This window comes from Pseudorca crassidens, chromosome 19 (genome assembly GCF_039906515.1).
Source record: "Pseudorca crassidens isolate mPseCra1 chromosome 19, mPseCra1.hap1, whole genome shotgun sequence".
In the NCBI taxonomy this organism is placed as follows: domain Eukaryota; kingdom Metazoa; phylum Chordata; class Mammalia; order Artiodactyla; family Delphinidae; genus Pseudorca; species Pseudorca crassidens.
This window is the reverse complement of record NC_090314.1, coordinates 17,934,449-17,950,705: the sequence shown is the minus strand read 5'-3', so window position 1 is coordinate 17,950,705 and position 16,257 is coordinate 17,934,449. Positions and strand designations below refer to the sequence as shown.

Genomic DNA, 16,257 nt, shown 5'->3' with positions numbered 1-16,257 from the left:
TTGCATTTCTTTTAGAGCAGATCTGCTGGGAACGGATTCTCTTTGTTTTCCCTTAGGTAAGAATCTCTCTCTCTCTCTTTTTTGGCTTTCATTCGTAAAGAAGATAGATAAAGGATTCTGTTCTGGGTTGGCAGTTCTTTCCTTTTATCACCTTTAAAAGCTATTATTCTACTTTCTGTGGACTTCATTGTTTTTTATGAAAATCTGTGGTCATTCAAATTTTTGTTTATTTTTGTTTTTTAGCATTTTGATTATGATGTGTCTAGGCCTGATTTTCTTTGAATTTTTCCTGTTTGGGGTTTACTGAGCTTCTTGAATCTCTAAATTTATATCTTTTGTCAAATCTGGGAAGTTTTCTGCCATTACCAAGAAAGTTTTTTTTCTCTACCAATTTATTTTTCCTCTCCTTATATGAATGCCAGTAATGTGAAACTTAGACAATTTGATATAGTCCTATGAGTTACTAAGGCTCCATTCATTTCATTCAATCATTTTTTCTTTTCCTCAATTTAGATAATTTCATTTGCTCTCTCTCCAAGTTTACTGACTCTTTCCTCTATCATCTATGTTCTGTGGTTGACCCCATGCAGTGATTTTTTTTTTTAATTTCTGATACTGTATTTTTCAGTTCTGAATTTCCCATGAGGTTCTTTTTTTATAGTTTCTCTTTCTCTGCTGAGAATTTGTCTTTTCAGTTGTTTCAAGAGTGTTAACCATCATCTCATTTATTATTATTATAATAGCCACTTTAACGTCTTTATGTGGGGATTTCCCTGGTGGTGCAGTGGTTAAGAATCCGCCTGCCAATGCAGGGGATATGGGTTTGAGCCTGTGTCCGGGAAGATCCCACATGCTGCAGAGCAACTAAGCCAATGTGCCACAACTACTGAGCCTGTGCTCTAGAGCACACGAGCCACAACTACTGAGCCCACACACCACAACTACTGAAGCCCGCGTGCCCTAAAGGCCATGCACCACAACTACTGAGCCCACGTGCTACAACTACTGAAGCCCATGTACCCATAGCCTGGGCTCCACAACAAGAGAAGCCACCACAACGAGAAGCCCGTGCACCTCAACAAATAGTAACCCCCACTCGCTGCAACTAGAGAAAGCCCGAGCACAGCAACGAAGACCCAATGCAGCCAAAAAGAAAAAAAAGTCTTTATGTGATAATTCCAACATGCATCATCTCAAAATAAGCATCTGTTGGTCCTCTTTTCCCTTGATAATTTGTCACATTTTCCAATTGTGTGTGTGTGTGTCTGTTTTGTGGTTTATTTGTTTTTGCATGTAGAGTAATTTCGGATTTTATCTTGGACATTTTGAGTATTGTCATTTCTGATCCTGTTACTGTCCTCTGGAGAGTGTTGATTTGTTTGTTTGTTTTAGCAGACACCTACCAGTTTAGATGGCAAGTTGTCTCACTTTCTGTGGGTGGTGGCTCTAATATCAGTTCTGTTTACAAAGCTTTGTTGTGCTCTTTGGATTTGCCCTGCATTGTGCCTCTCAGTGATAGTCTGGGACTTGGGCAGTGGTTTATATCATAGATTAGTTCTCTTTAGCGTAGCCTCTGCTGCACCTCTTTGAGACTGTTTTACACAAACGTAAATCATTATTTGTATTGGTTTGTACACAGAATTAGGGGATCTCTTTTCCAGCTCTCTCCTCTCCATGATTTCCCCCATACTCTTCAGTTTCCAGTGGCCTTTTTCCCAGTTCCAGAAAGACAGGTTTCTCTCAGAGCTTTTACACCTCTGCATTGTACAGTTCGCCGTAACTGGGGCTGCCCTTAAGTGAAGTGGGGAAAGAAGAGAGAGGAGGAAAAAAAATAATGGGAATTCCCCTAATACTTTTTGGATGACAGAGAGTCTGTTTTCCCAGTTTTTCTGGCCAGAGAGATTGGTTTTCTCATTGGGTTTTTCTGTTGCTGGGGCAGTGCAATTCTATGGCTGAGGAGAGAAAAGAAAAGACCAAAAGAAGGCATTTCCCCCCACAATCTCCAGATCACAGGGTTCCCTTTTCCTGCTCCTTTGGACAGGGGGAGAATTTCTTTAAGTGTTTTCTTGTCAGCACCCTGAACATAGTTTTGTAACTGAGGCCACACTCTTCTGTCAGAGACGGGAGATAAAGGAGGAAAATGGAATCAGAAAACTCGTGGCCATACCCATTATTCTTCAAGTTTTGACTTCTCTCCCCAATCATTTGTATTGCCTGTTTATGGCATGTTGATATATATATATCCTTTGGCCATTTATATTTTGGTGGATTAGGTATTTGATTAGTGATTTGGATGATATCTCTATCTTTAAGGAATAATAATAACGCTTAATTTTGGGTGCTCTGGATGTTTCAGTTTTTGCGTTCAACTCAATTTTTTGATATACAGATTTTTTTAATGCATTAGTCTTTTGTAAGTTAAAGTACTAATAGCCTTTTGGATGTTCTCTCTATTTGGAGTGTGTATTCTTCTAGTTTAAAAAGTATTCTATTTTATTTTTCTCAAATTTAAAATTTTTTTAAAACGTTGAAAGTGGTTGCTATAAAAATTCAGGTAATATAGATGTCTAGGTTAACAAGTAATGTTCTTCACAGCCCTACTTTATCAGAGAAAATAATAACATTTTCATACATATCTTTCCATACCTTGTTTATAAATTTGCTATATATATATCTTATATATATAAATATGTATATATACACATATATTTATATACTTATATGTACACACATATATATATATATATAGTTAAAATTAATTTTTAATATTTGGCTGTGCTGGGTCTTCGTTGCGGCACGTGGGCTTCTCTACTTGTGGTATGTGGGATTTTAAGTTCCTGACCAAGGATCGAACCCGGGCCCCTGGCGTTGCGAGCATGGAGTGTTAACCACTGGACCACCAGCGAAATCCCTACATATATTTATCTTAGATTTTAAGACATTTATTTAATTTTTTTAAAGTTATTACTTTAATTGAGGTATAATATACATAAAGGCATCTATTTTAATATAGTTGGAGTTTTGACAAGAGTAATTCACTGCTGCAGTCAAGGTAATAGAAGATTCTATTACCCCAGAAAGTCCTTGTGAGCCCTTTCATGGTCAGTTCCCCTTTTCTTCCCCCAACTGACCCCAAACAACAGTGACTCTGTCACAATACTAGTTTTGCCTATTTGAGAATTTTTCAGGGGAATCATACAGTTTTTACTGTTTGGTTTCTGGTTTTTTTTGCTGGAGCATAATGCTTTTGAAATTCATCTAGGTTGCTGCATGGATCAGTAGTTTTATTCCTTTTTATTGCTGTGAAAAGAATTTCACTGTGTGAATGTATCACAATTTTATTATACATATATTTGTTGATAGACGTTTGTATTATATGCAGTTTGGGGCTATTATGAATAAAGCTGCTGTGTGCAAGTCCTTTTGTGTGCCTTTGTTTTCATTACTTTTGAGTAAGTGATAACTAGTTAAGGAACTGTTCCATCTCATAATAAATGTTTATTTAACTTGATAAGAATCTGTTAAACAGTTTTCCAGAACAGTTGTATCATTTCAAATTCCCATCACCAAGGTAATGAGTTCCAGTTCTTCACTTTGGTTTTTTTTGATCTTTTTATTTTTTTGGACATCTGCATGGCTTATGGGATCTTAGTTCCCTGACCAGGGATTAAACCTGGGCCCCCTGCAGTTGGAAGTGAGGAGTCCTAAGCACTGGACTGCCAGGGGATTCCCCTAGTTCCTCACTTTGTACATTTATCATTTCTTATATTTTGTATAAGTATTTTTGATATGGATTCTTTAAGTGGGAATTTTGTGTGAAATGGTAAGTGCATATTTGATTTTGCTAGATTTTTCTCCACAGGTTTTGTACTGTTTTTGCATTACCACTGCTACTATATGAGAGTGCAGATTTCTCTTCCATCCCACCATCAGTGTGTGGTGAATTTTTGCCATTCTGATAGGTACAAAATGAAATCTTAGGATAGTTTTAATTTATATTTCTTATACTTTGAGTGATGTTGAATGTATTTTCATAGATTTCATGGTTGTTTCTTTCCTTCCTTCCTTCCTTCCTTCCTTCCTTCCTTCCTTCCTTCCTTCCTTCCTTCCTTCCTTCCTCCCTTCCTTCCTTCCTCCCTTCCTCCCTCCCTCCCTCCCTCCCTCCCTTCCTTCCTTCCTTCCTCCCTCCCATATCTCCTCCGGGTTGTTGTTGGTGGTGGTGGTGTTTTCTTGGGGGAGGGGTGCTGTTTTTAGAAACTACCAATTAAGAATGTAAGAATGTTAGGTTATTGTCTTTTTTTGCTTGTTTTTTTGAAATTCTTTACATATTAGGAATACTAACCCTTTGTAAACGTAAGTTTCAGACATTTTTTTCCAAGTTTATCATTTGTCCTTTTTGTCTGGAGTGTCTTTTTCCATGGCCCCTTCTCCCAAGTTTTTTTTTTTTAACCTGTTAAATATATCTGTCTTTTTCCTTATTGTTTTGGATTTGGATCATAGTTAGGAAAGTTTCTACATTCCCTGATTACAGAGGAACTTACATTTCCTACTAGTACTTATATAGTTTCATTTTTCTAATTTTTGCATTTCTGACCCATATGTAATTCTGATATTACAGTTTGAGGAACAGGTGTTATTTTATATTTTTCCAAATAGCTATTGGGGTCTCCCGGCAACACTTATTTTATCAAATACTTTTTTTTCTTCATTGATTTGAGAGGTTTGTTTAAGCCATTTAGCAGTAATGGTTATGTAAGGTATGTGATAGGGATATCATTATATAATTCTTATAATTTTTTCCGAATGGGTTCTTAGTTTTCTTAACAAAATTTATTTCTTCTCCTTTAATTGTATGCTGAATTCCGAGATACACATACATGGGTTTGTTTCTGGACTCTTTTAGATTAATGGTTTACTTGTCTTATTTTAACATTCTACTGATAGCAATAGATTTGTATTATCTTTCGGTATGTGGTACAGCAGATTTTCCAGTTCCTTCATTTCTTTTTTCTCTGATTTTCTGGAGGGTGCTGTCCTTATGAATTTACTCTGTTTCTCTACTATTAACTTAAATATTTCGCATATCATATTCTCATGTATACTATTTGGTAAATATTTGTGGAAACGAAATCATTTTAAGGGGTGTTAGAGAAGAATTAAGTGTGTTCTTTTAGTTCAACAAATATTTATGTAATATTAACTGTTGGAGGTATGGTGTAGGATGTAGACAGGTAATATAAAGATGAATGAGACACATTGTGCCTACCTGTCTAGTTAAAATTTTACACATTACATTTAATCTAAATCTTGAAAGATTTTGAGTGGGAATTTGTTAGGCAGATAGGAATATGCAAATCATGGAACTGGTTAGAGAATTTTAATGTAAAATAATTCTGGTAATAAAGGTACTATAACTTGATCATTCAGAGCTCTTAAATAAGTCTTAAGTAACACTGCAGGTTTTTAAAAAATAGGTGGATTAATTGAATAATAATACTTTGTATGGAATTTACTTCAATCTTCTGTGATCACATATTCTTAGAACTATAATTGAAACACTTTGCAGGGAACTTGCAGAGCAGGAAAATTGGTAAATGTATATGGAGCAGCCTAGAAAGTGTGTTAGAAATGAAATACAAATTAATAATTTAAATGTTTTTATTGCAGTGGAGTGTTAATTTAAGGAGGTACAAAAGACATGTAAATATGTTTTGTGTAGTTACAAGGAAGTTTTCTACCAAAAATTAAAATTGGTTCAGTTGACTTCACTAAAAATGAGACCAGTAGTTACCTGCTTAAAAGTTGTGTGAAGTGGGGGAGAATTGACTAGAGTCTAATGAAATCAATTAGGAGGCAAATGAAATACATTTTGGAGGGTTTTCTTTTTTTTTTTTTGATTGGTGAATTTATTTAGGTTAAAATAGCTGACATTTAATGTAGTGCTTACTATGCCTGAGTACTAGTCTATGCTTGTATTTATTAACTGATTTAACCTTTACAACCACTGTATTAGGTAGGATATTATTTTCACTTTACAGATTAGGAAAATAAGGCTACTCAAGTTCGCAGTTTATAAATAGTGTTGCTAGGATTCATATCCAGGTAGTAACATTCCAGAACCTAGGTTCTGAAGTTTCTCAGTAATGACAGCCATTTTTTAAATTGGGTATCTGATATAGAGGAACTGATAGCAGAACCACCAGGGAATTTATTGGTTATCTGTAATGTCTACTTATCTAATGCAGCAGATTTGATAAAGGCCATATTTTAATGTGAATCAGGTTTACAGGGGAAGCAGTTGTCTGCATTAAATTCATTACTTTCTCCTACTGCATTTTTCTTTGGAATGTTTGTGTTAGAGTTGATTGAACACTGGCATATGGTATCTGAAAGGAAAAGAAAGACAGCTAACTGAGTTAAATCCTTTGTGTATTTTCTTATATTTGAAAATCATCCTGTTGTTAGAAACCTATTACTGGTACATCTTAAGTTGTCATGCATGTTTTTTTAATGGTCTGTGTGTTCTATTATCTCTTCTGCCAATGGGCTCACTACCTCAGAATTAGATAAGGATTAGATAAGCCTTCCAAGATACAAAGATTTAGTTAACTTTTAAAAGTATATGTACAGTAATACCCTATGTATAGTAGGACTCATTTTTTTAAGCACCACAGGTGATCGTGATGATGAGCCAGATTTAGGAACTACTGCACTAGTAGATCACACTTCCTTCTCAGTGAAATTCTAGGCCTGAGATAATTTTATATATACTATCAGAAAATGATCTTATACTAATTATTCTTAGCAGCTTTTGGTTTTCCTGACTTTTTTCTTTTCTTATTTCTCTACAATAGTTTATGCCAGCGTGGCTTCATTCATACAGATGAACCAAGGATTGGGATAGCAATATAAAATTAGAATCAGACAGCTGATTGCCCAGCAGGATGCCATCAACTAACCGTGCGGGCAGCCTGAAGGACCCTGAAATTGCAGAGCTCTTCTTCAAAGAAGATCCAGAGAAGCTCTTCACAGATCTCAGAGAAATTGGCCATGGAAGCTTTGGAGCAGTGTATTTTGTAAGTGTTAAAGGTTTAATGTCAGTGACCAGGATTTACTTAAAATCCAGTCCTGGCAAAATGAAAAACAATAATATAAAGAGACAGACAGAGGCCATAGTCCATTATATAGTTACATGCATAGGTGTGTGTGTGTATAATATGAAAATAGCTTTATTTATTGAGTTTCTTGGATTATTGAAAAAATGGAAACGAATATTACTTTACTTTGACTTAGTGTTTAGAATTTTTAGCACACTGTTTTTAGGAGTCATATGACTTGCATTGCTATAGAATTAAATATTGCAGAACACTGACTTCTGTAAAGTTCCTTACAGAGTCAGTTTTAGTTTTGTGGAAATCTAGGATTATTATTTGGCAGAAGGATATGTACCAAAGTTTTTTTTCTTGTGTGCGTATGTGTGTATTTTGTACTTAAAAAACCCCAAAAAACACCAGATTTGCCATTTTAACCATTTTAACTGTACAATTTGTGGCATTAATTATACTTACAATGTTTACAACCATTACCACTATCTATTTTCAAAACTTTTTCATCACCCCAAACAGAAGCTCTGTATCTATTAGCAATAACTCCTCATTTCCCCCTCTACCCAGCTGGTGGTAACCTCTAATCTACTTTTTGTCTCTATGAATTTGCCTAGTCTAGATATTTCATATAGTGGAATCATACAATATTTGTACTTGCATGTATAGCTAATTTCACTTAGCATAATGTGTAGCATAATCACTTGGTGGGTCTTTGATGTTGTAGCATGTATCAGTACTTCATTCCTTTTTATAGCTAAATAATATTCCATTGTTTGTATATGCCATGGTTTGTTTAACCATTCATCTGTTGATGGGCACTAGATTATGTCTACGTTTTGCCTATTGTGAATAAATGCTACAATGAACATTGGTGTACAAGTATCTATTTGAGTCCCTGTTTTCAAATTTTGGTATGTACCTAGAAGTGAAAATACTGAATTACATAGAAATTCTATGTTCAACTTTTTGAGGAACTGCCAGACTGCACCAGAGTGGCTGCTTCATTTCCATTCCCATCAACAATGTACCAGTGTTCCAATTACTCCATGTCCTTGCAAATGCCTATTATTGTCTGTTATTTTGATTTTAGCCATCCTACTAGGCCTGCAGTAGTATCTTGTAGTTTTGATTTGCATTTCCCTAATGACATATGTCGAGCATTTTTTCATGTGCTTATTGGCCATTTGTGTATCTTCTTTGGAGAAATGTCTGTTCAAGTCTTTTGCCTGTTTTAAAAGTTGGGTTTTTTGTCTCTTTGTTGTTGAGTTGTAAGGGTTTTTTATGTATTTTGAATATTAAATTATTGGATACATGATTTGAAAATATTTTCTTGCATCTGTAGTTTATCTTTTCTCTTTCTTGATAATGTCGTTTGATATACAAAAGTTTAAACCTTGAATGAAGTGCAGTTTATCTATTTTTTCTTTCGTTGCTCATGCTTTTGCTATCATGTCTAAGAATTCATAGCCAAATCCAAGGTCATAAAGATTTACCCCTGTGTTTTCTTCTAAGAGTTTTATGGTCTTAACTCTTCTATTTAGGTAATTGATCCATTTTGAGTTAATTTTTGTATATGTTGTGAGGTGGAGGTCCAACTTCATTCTTTGCATATGGAAATCCATTTGTCCCAGTACTATCTGTTGAAGAGACTGTGTTCCGCACTGAATTGTCTTGACATCCTTGTCAAATCACTTGGCCATATTGTATACATTTATATCTGAACTCTCTGTTCTATTCCATTTGTCTTTATGCTAGTACCACACTAGCATACTAGCATGTTTTGATTACTGTAGCTTTGTAGTGAGTTTGAGATCAGGAATAACTTTATTATTCTCTTTAAGGACAGTTTTGGCTATTTGGGACCCCTCTCAATTCTGTATGAATTTAAAGAGTAGCTTTTCCATTTCTGTGAAAAAGCCTGTTGGAATTTTGATAGGGATTGTTTAAATCTGTAGATCATGTTTGGTAGTATTGGCATGTTAACAATATTAAGTCTTACAATCCATGAACACAGCATGTCTTTCTAAACATTTATTTAGGTCTTATTTAATTTTGTTTAGCAATGTTTTGTACTGTTCAATGAACTATGTTCTGATGAACCTACATTGACGTAGCATACTCACCATAGTTTATATCAGGGTTCATTCTTAGTGTTGTACATTCTTTGGGTTTGGACAAATGTATAATGACAAGTATCATTATAGTATCATATAGAGTATTTTCACTGCCCTGAAAAAAGCTCTGTGTGCAGGTTTTTGTGTAGACGTAAGTTTGCAATTCCTTTAAGCAAATACCAAGTGCTATTGCTGGATAAGTAAGAGTGTGTTTAATTTTGTAAGAAACTGCCAAACTATGTTCTGAAGTGGCTGTACCATTTTGCATTCCTACCAGCAGTGAATGAGAGTTCATGTTGTTCTGAATCCTAACCAACCTTTGGTGCTATCAATGTTACAGATTTTGGCCGTTCTAATTAGTATGTAGTGTTATCGCATTGTTATTTCCATTTCCCTGATAATATATGATGTGGACTATCTTTACAAATGCTTATTTGCCACCTGTATATATTCTTTGATATATACAGATATATACCTGGTATATAGACCTCTGTTAAGGTCTTTGGCTCATTTTTTTAATCAGGTTGTTTTCTCATTTAAGCGCCCAGTGGGTCCAGGGCTTTTCTTTTTTGGGAAATTTTGTTTTTTTTTTTGGGGGTTCGTGGGCCTCTCACTGTTGTGGCCTCTCCCATTGCGGAGCACAGGCTCCAGACGCGCAGGCTCAGCGGCCGTGGCTCACGGGCCCAGCCGCTCCGCGGCATGTGGGATCTTCCCAGACTGGGGCATGAACCCACATCCCCTGCATTGGCAGGCAGATTCTCAACCACTGCGCCACCAGGGAAGCCCTTTGGGAAATTTTTGATGACTTATTCAATCTCTTTACTAGTTACAGTAAGTAATAATAATAAGTAATATTATTCAGGTTTTCTATTTTTTCATCCTTTAGTCTTGGTAGGTTTTGTTTTTAGGAATTTGCCCATTTTGTCTAATTTGTTGGCATAGTACTCTCTTATAATGCTTTTTATTTCTGTAGAATCAGTAGTAATGTTCCCACATCCATTTCTAATTTTAGTAATTTGGGTCTTCTCTTTTTTCTTAGTGTGTGTAGGTAAAGGTTTATCAATTTTGTTGATCTTTTTGAAGAACCAACTTTTGGTTTCAATTATTTTGTCTATTTTTTGATTCTTTCACTTATCTCTGCTTTAATCTTTATTATTTCCTTCCTTCTGCTAGCTTTGCATTTAGTTTTTCTTTTTCTGGCTTTTAAGTTGTAAAATTAGGTTAATTTGAGATCTTTCTTGTTTTTTAATGTGTTTATAGCTATAAATTTCCTCCTGAGCACTTCTTTCACTTGGTTCCATAAGTTTTGATATGTTGTATTTTTGTATTAATTCAGCTCTCAGTATTTCTAATATGCCTTGTGACTTCTTCTTTGATACATTGGTTGTTTAAAAGTGTGCTGTTTAATTTTTACAATTTTGTGAATTTTCCATTTTTCCATTTTCGTTATTGATTTCTGACTTTATCCCATTGAGGTCAGAGAAGATACTTTGTATGATATCTATCTTTTAAAATCTACTGAGACTTGATTTTTGGCATAACATATGGTCTGTCCTGAAAAATGTCCCATGTGCACTTGAGAAGAATGTGTATTCTATTGTTGTGTATAGAATGCGTATTCTGTTAGATCTAGTTGGTTTATTGTGTTAAGTCCTCTATTTCCCTGCTTATCTTCTGTCTGGTTGTCCTCTGCTTTATTATGAGTGGGTTATTGAAGTCTCCAACTATTATTGTAGAACTGTATATACTTACTGATCTGTCCATAGGTGTGTAAATGTTTATAATTGTTATATTTTCTTGCTGTATTGAACCTTTATTAATAAATAATGTCCTTCTTTGTTTTTTATAACCTTTTTTGATTTAAAGTCTTGATTTACAAGTCTTTTTGTGGACCCAATTTTTCATTTCTTTTAAGTAAATACCTAAGATTTGTTGGATCATAGGGCAGGTGTATGTTTAGTTCTATGCCAATTGCCAGACTTTTTCACTAAGTAGAAAGTTTACATTCCCATCTACAGTGTATGAGAATTCTTTTTGCTTCATATCCTTGCCAGCATTAGATGTTGACAGTCATTTTAATTTGAGTTATTCTGATGGGTGTGTAATTGTATTTCAGTTAGGTTTTAATGTACACTTCCCTGCTGATTGATGTTGTTGAGCTCTTTTTCACAGACTTAATGATCATTCACATATCTTTGGAAGTATCTGTTCAAATATTTTGCCCATTTTTTGAAAATCAGGCTTTCTTTTTAAATTGAGTTTGTAGAATTTCCAGGATACTTGGTCAATCAATATATGTTTTGTGAATATTTTCTTCTAGTATGTGCACTGGAAAATTATATATATTCTGCAGTTTATTGGGCGTGATTATCTATGTATGTCAAGTAGGTAACATTTTTTGGTTATATTCTTCAGATCTTTTGGGTCCTTTCTGATTTTACTAGTTTGTTTTTGGTCTGTGTGTTCTATCAGTAACTGAAAGGTATTTAAAAATCTCCACTGATAGTGGATTTATCTAATTTGCTTTTTAGCTGCATCTTGTTTTACTTTATACATTTCTGATCTATGTTACTGGGAATGTACAAATTTAGGATTATTGTATCTTGTTGAATTGTCCCACTATCATTAAAATTCCACTCTTTACCTTTCTTAGTATTTCTTGCTTTAAAATCCACTTTTTTTGGTGTGTGTGTGTGTGTGTGGTACGCGGGCCTCTCACTGTTGTGGCCTCTCCCGTTGCGGAGCACAGGCTCCGGACACGCAGGCTCAGCGGCCATGGCTCACAGGCCCAGCCGCTCTGCTGCATGTGGGATCTTCCTGGACTGGGGCACGAACCTGCGTCCCCTGCATTGGCAGGCGGACTCTCAACCACTGCTCCACCAGGGAAGCCCTAAAATCTACTTTGATATTAATGATAGCTTTCTTTGGTTAATGCTTATGTAGTGTATTTCTTTTTCCTTTTCATTTATTATTTCTGGAACTTTATTCTAAAGTATTTCTCATCTTTGTTGTTTTTTCCCCCACGAATTTTTTTCCACCTTTATTGTGATATAATTGACATATAACATTGTGTAAGTTTAAGGTGTACAGTGTGTTAATTTGATACATTTATATATTGCAAAATGATTACTACTATATCATTAGCTAACACCTCCATCCCACCACATAATTACCATTTCCTTTTTGTAGTGAGAACATTTATGATCTACTCTTTTAGCAGCTTTCATGTATATAATAAAGTATTATTAGTTGTAATCCCCATGTTGTACATTAGATTCCCAGAATTTGTTAATCTTATAACTTGTACCCTTTGGCCATTATCTTCCCTACCCCCAACCCCTGGTAACCATCACTCTATTCTCTGTTTCTCTGAGTTCAGCTTTTTTAGATTCCACATATAAGTGATAATAAACAGTATTTGTCTTTCTCTGTCTTACTTATTTCACATAGCATGATGCCCTCACGTTTCATCCAGGTTGTTGCAAACAGCAGAATTTTCTTCTTTTTCATGGCTGAATAATATTCTGTTGTTTGTATGGACACACACTACATCTTCTTAATCCATTTATCCTTTGATGGACACTTCAAGATATGGTTGTTTCCATGTCTTGATTATTGTGAATAATGCTGTAATGAACATGGAGGTGCAGATATCTCTTCAAATCGCAGTTCCAATTCATTTGGATATATATCCAGAAGTAGAATTGCTGGATCATATGGTAGTTCTATTTTTAATTTTTTGAGGAGCCTCCATACTGTTTTCCATAGTGGCCATACCAGTTTATGACCACTGCACACTCTTGCCAACACTTGTCATCACTTGTCTTTTTCATAATAGCCATTCTGACAGGCGTAAGGTGACATATCATTGTGGTTTTGATTTGCATTTCCCTAATGATGAGTGATATTTTCCTGTACCTGTTGACATATGTCGTCTTTGAAAAAATGTCTATTCAGGTCCTCTACCTATATTTTAATTAGGTTGGTTTTTTGTTTTTGTTTGTTTGTTTTTTGCTATTGAGTTTTATGAGTTCTGTATATATTTTGGATATTAACCCCTTATCAGATACATGATTTGCAGATATTTTCTCCCATTCCATAGATTACGTTTCCATTTTGTTGATTGTTTCTTTCGCTGTGCAGAAACTTTTTAATTTGATGCAGTCCCACTTATTTAATTTTACTTTTGTTGTTTGTGCTTTGGGTGTCATATCCAGAAAATTGCTGCCAAGACCAATGTCAAGGAGCTTTTTCTCTATCTCTGTTTTAACTGGAGTGTTTTGCCCATCTATATTTGATGCTGTTACTAACATAGTTGGGCATAAGTCTGTTTTCCTATTTGATTTTTGTTTGTCCTATCTGTTCTTTCTTTATTCCTCATTCTTGCCATCTTTTGAATTAATCAAGTGTTTATTGTTTTTTTGTTTTAAAATATAGGTTTTAATTCAGGTATGGAAAGACCAAAGACCAGGTAACAACTGCCATTGAAAAGATAGTTTAGGGATTTCCCTGATCGTCCAGTGGTAAAGAATCCCCCCTTTCAATGCAGGGGACACGGGTTCGATCCCTAGTCAGGGAACTAAGATCCCACATGCCGTGGGGCAACTATGCCTGTACACCACAACTAGAGGGAAGCCTGAGTGCTGCACAACTAAGACCCGATGTAGCCAAAAATAAATAATAAGTCTTTAAAAAAAAAAGAAAAGATAGTTTATTATACTCATAGATTCCAAGAGAAGAGGGCATGCCATGCCAGAGAGGGCCACTTGGGGAAGCACTGGTATAAGTGAGAAAGCAAGGGAAAAAGCATGGGCAAGAGCCTTGTGGTTTCTGTGGGAATAAACAAGTGAAGCAGGGTAAGCAAGTTTTGGATTAACTACTTTAATTTTAGCAGGCCGTGGGTAGAGGGGCTGTCCCTGGTTGTCTGGCTCTCGGCCCTGTGGTGATTAGAATATGGTGTAGGGGCTCATAGTGTGAAGGCATTGGAGATACAGGCTCTGGATTTGTGGTTTGTATATGAAAGAAGTGCTTGTTTTTTCTCTCTAGGAATTAGCTAGCTCTGGGAGTATAGTCTCTTCCTGTTAGCAGGGCCCTAGCTGTCAAAGCGTCAGATTACAGCAATTTAGAAGATATGATTAATATATTTTTTCTCACAATTAACCTTTTGGTTATACAGTCCTTTATTATTATTTTAATTGTTACCCTAGAGATTGTACTATATATTCTTGACTTATTATAGTTAACTTAAATGAGCACTTTTACCACTTCTCAAACAATGTAAAACCTGTACAGTATTTGAACTTTCTCCTGTTTTTTGTGCAGTTTTACTCATACATTTTACTTCTAAAATGTCCATTTGATTCCCTTTTTTTTAAAAAAAAATATTTTATTTATTTATTTGGCTGCTCTGGGTCTTAGTTGCAGTGTGTGGGATCTTCATTGAGGCATGAGGGATCTTTTTTTTTTTTTTTTTTAGTTGCAGCATGCGAGATCTTTTAGTTTTGGCGTGCAGAATCTTTAGTTGCAGGATGCAGGATCTTTAGTTGTGGCATGCAAATTCTTAGTTGCAGCCTGTGGGATCTAGTTCCCTGACCAGGGATCAAACCTAGGCCCCCTGCATTGGGAGCTTGGAGTCTTAGCCACTGGACCAACAGGGAAGTACCCCCCCACCCCCCGCTTTTTTTTAAGACTCTGTCAGTAACTCCAGTATTTGAGTCTCCATTGGGCCTATTTATATTTCCAGTTTTTTCCTTTTCAGTATTTGGTCCACTTTTTAGCATGCCTTACAATTTGTGATTGGTTACTCTTCTTTTTAGAGGAGAATTTGTAGATGTTTTGGATGGTTCTATTTTTCTTCAAAGACAGTTGTGGTTTCTTTTGGTAAGCTGATAGTATAGTGTTGAATCACCTTGAGGCTTGGTTTTAGGCTTTATTAGGGCTAGTTGATGTCAGTTTTGCCCTTATTACTAGGCCTTTGCCCTTACTCTTAAACCATGGCTCTTCTAGAATCCCAACTGACTGTCTAGGGTGTTTATCAAAGCTCAAGCAGGGCTTCCCTGGTGATGCAGTGGTTAAGAATCCGCCTGCCAATGCAGGGGATATGGGTTCGAGCCCTGGGCCGGGAAGATCCCACATGCCGCGGAGCAACTAAGCCGGTACACCACAACTACTGAGCCTGTGCTCTAGAGCCCGAGACCCACAATTACTGAAGCCCACGCGCCTGGAGCCCGTGCTCCACAAGAGAAGCCACTGCAGTGAGAAGCCTGCACACTGCAACGAAGAGTTGCCCCCACTCGCTGCAACTAGAGAAAGCCTGTGCACAGCAACGAAGACCCAACACAGCCAAAATAAAATTAATTAATTAATTAATTAATTTATTACCAAAAAAAAAAAAAGCTCAAGCAGTTTGGTGGGGTTTGAATTCCAACCTCCTCTCCAGCACTTTTTGTCTTCTGAAAGCTCTGCTTATCTTTTTAGTCTTCCAACTGCTGTTTTCTTTTGGGTTTCTGGGAGTTTTAGGCAGTACATACTTAGGAGTTGACTGTTCACTTGAGGAGAATTCGCAGATTTTTGAGCTGCTTCTTTTCAGCTCCCTCTTCTGTGATTATGCCTTTTTTTCCAATATATTAACCTTTACAAAAAATTGAAATATTGTTGATTTACAATATTATGTTAGTTTCAGGTGTATAGCAGAGTGATTCAGTTATATATATTTCAGATTATTTTTCATTACAAGTTATTGTAAGATATTGAATATAGTTCCTGTGCTATACAGTAAATCCTTGTTGCTTATCTATTTTATGTATAGTAGTTGTATGTATTAATCCCACACTCCTAATTTATCCCTTCCTCCCTCCCTTTCCCTTTTGGTAACCAGAAGTTTGTTTTCTATGTCTGTGAGTCTGTTTCTGTTTTGTATGTAGATTTATTTGTATTATTTTTTAGATTCCACATATAAGTGATATCATATAATATTTATCTTTTTCTGTCTGACTTCACTTTGTATGGTATTTTCTGCATCATTCATGTTGCTGCAA

At 35.7% G+C, this 16,257-nt stretch overlaps 1 protein-coding gene across 3 annotated transcripts in view; it reads left to right on the top strand.

Moving 5' to 3' along the window:
- Nucleotides 1-16,257, top strand: part of TAOK1 (TAO kinase 1) — a 149,629-nt gene that overhangs the window by 49,041 nt on the left and 84,331 nt on the right. For 2 of the 3 annotated variants that reach the window (XM_067715351.1, XM_067715352.1), the window contains one exon: nucleotides 6,855-7,076. The exons of the other annotated variant lie outside the window; for it this stretch is intronic. In XM_067715351.1, the coding sequence (XP_067571452.1) occupies nucleotides 6,945-7,076 (132 nt within the window). In that variant the 5' untranslated portion in view covers nucleotides 6,855-6,944. The remainder of the gene's footprint in view (nucleotides 1-6,854; nucleotides 7,077-16,257) is intronic. 3 annotated transcript variants of the gene reach the window in all.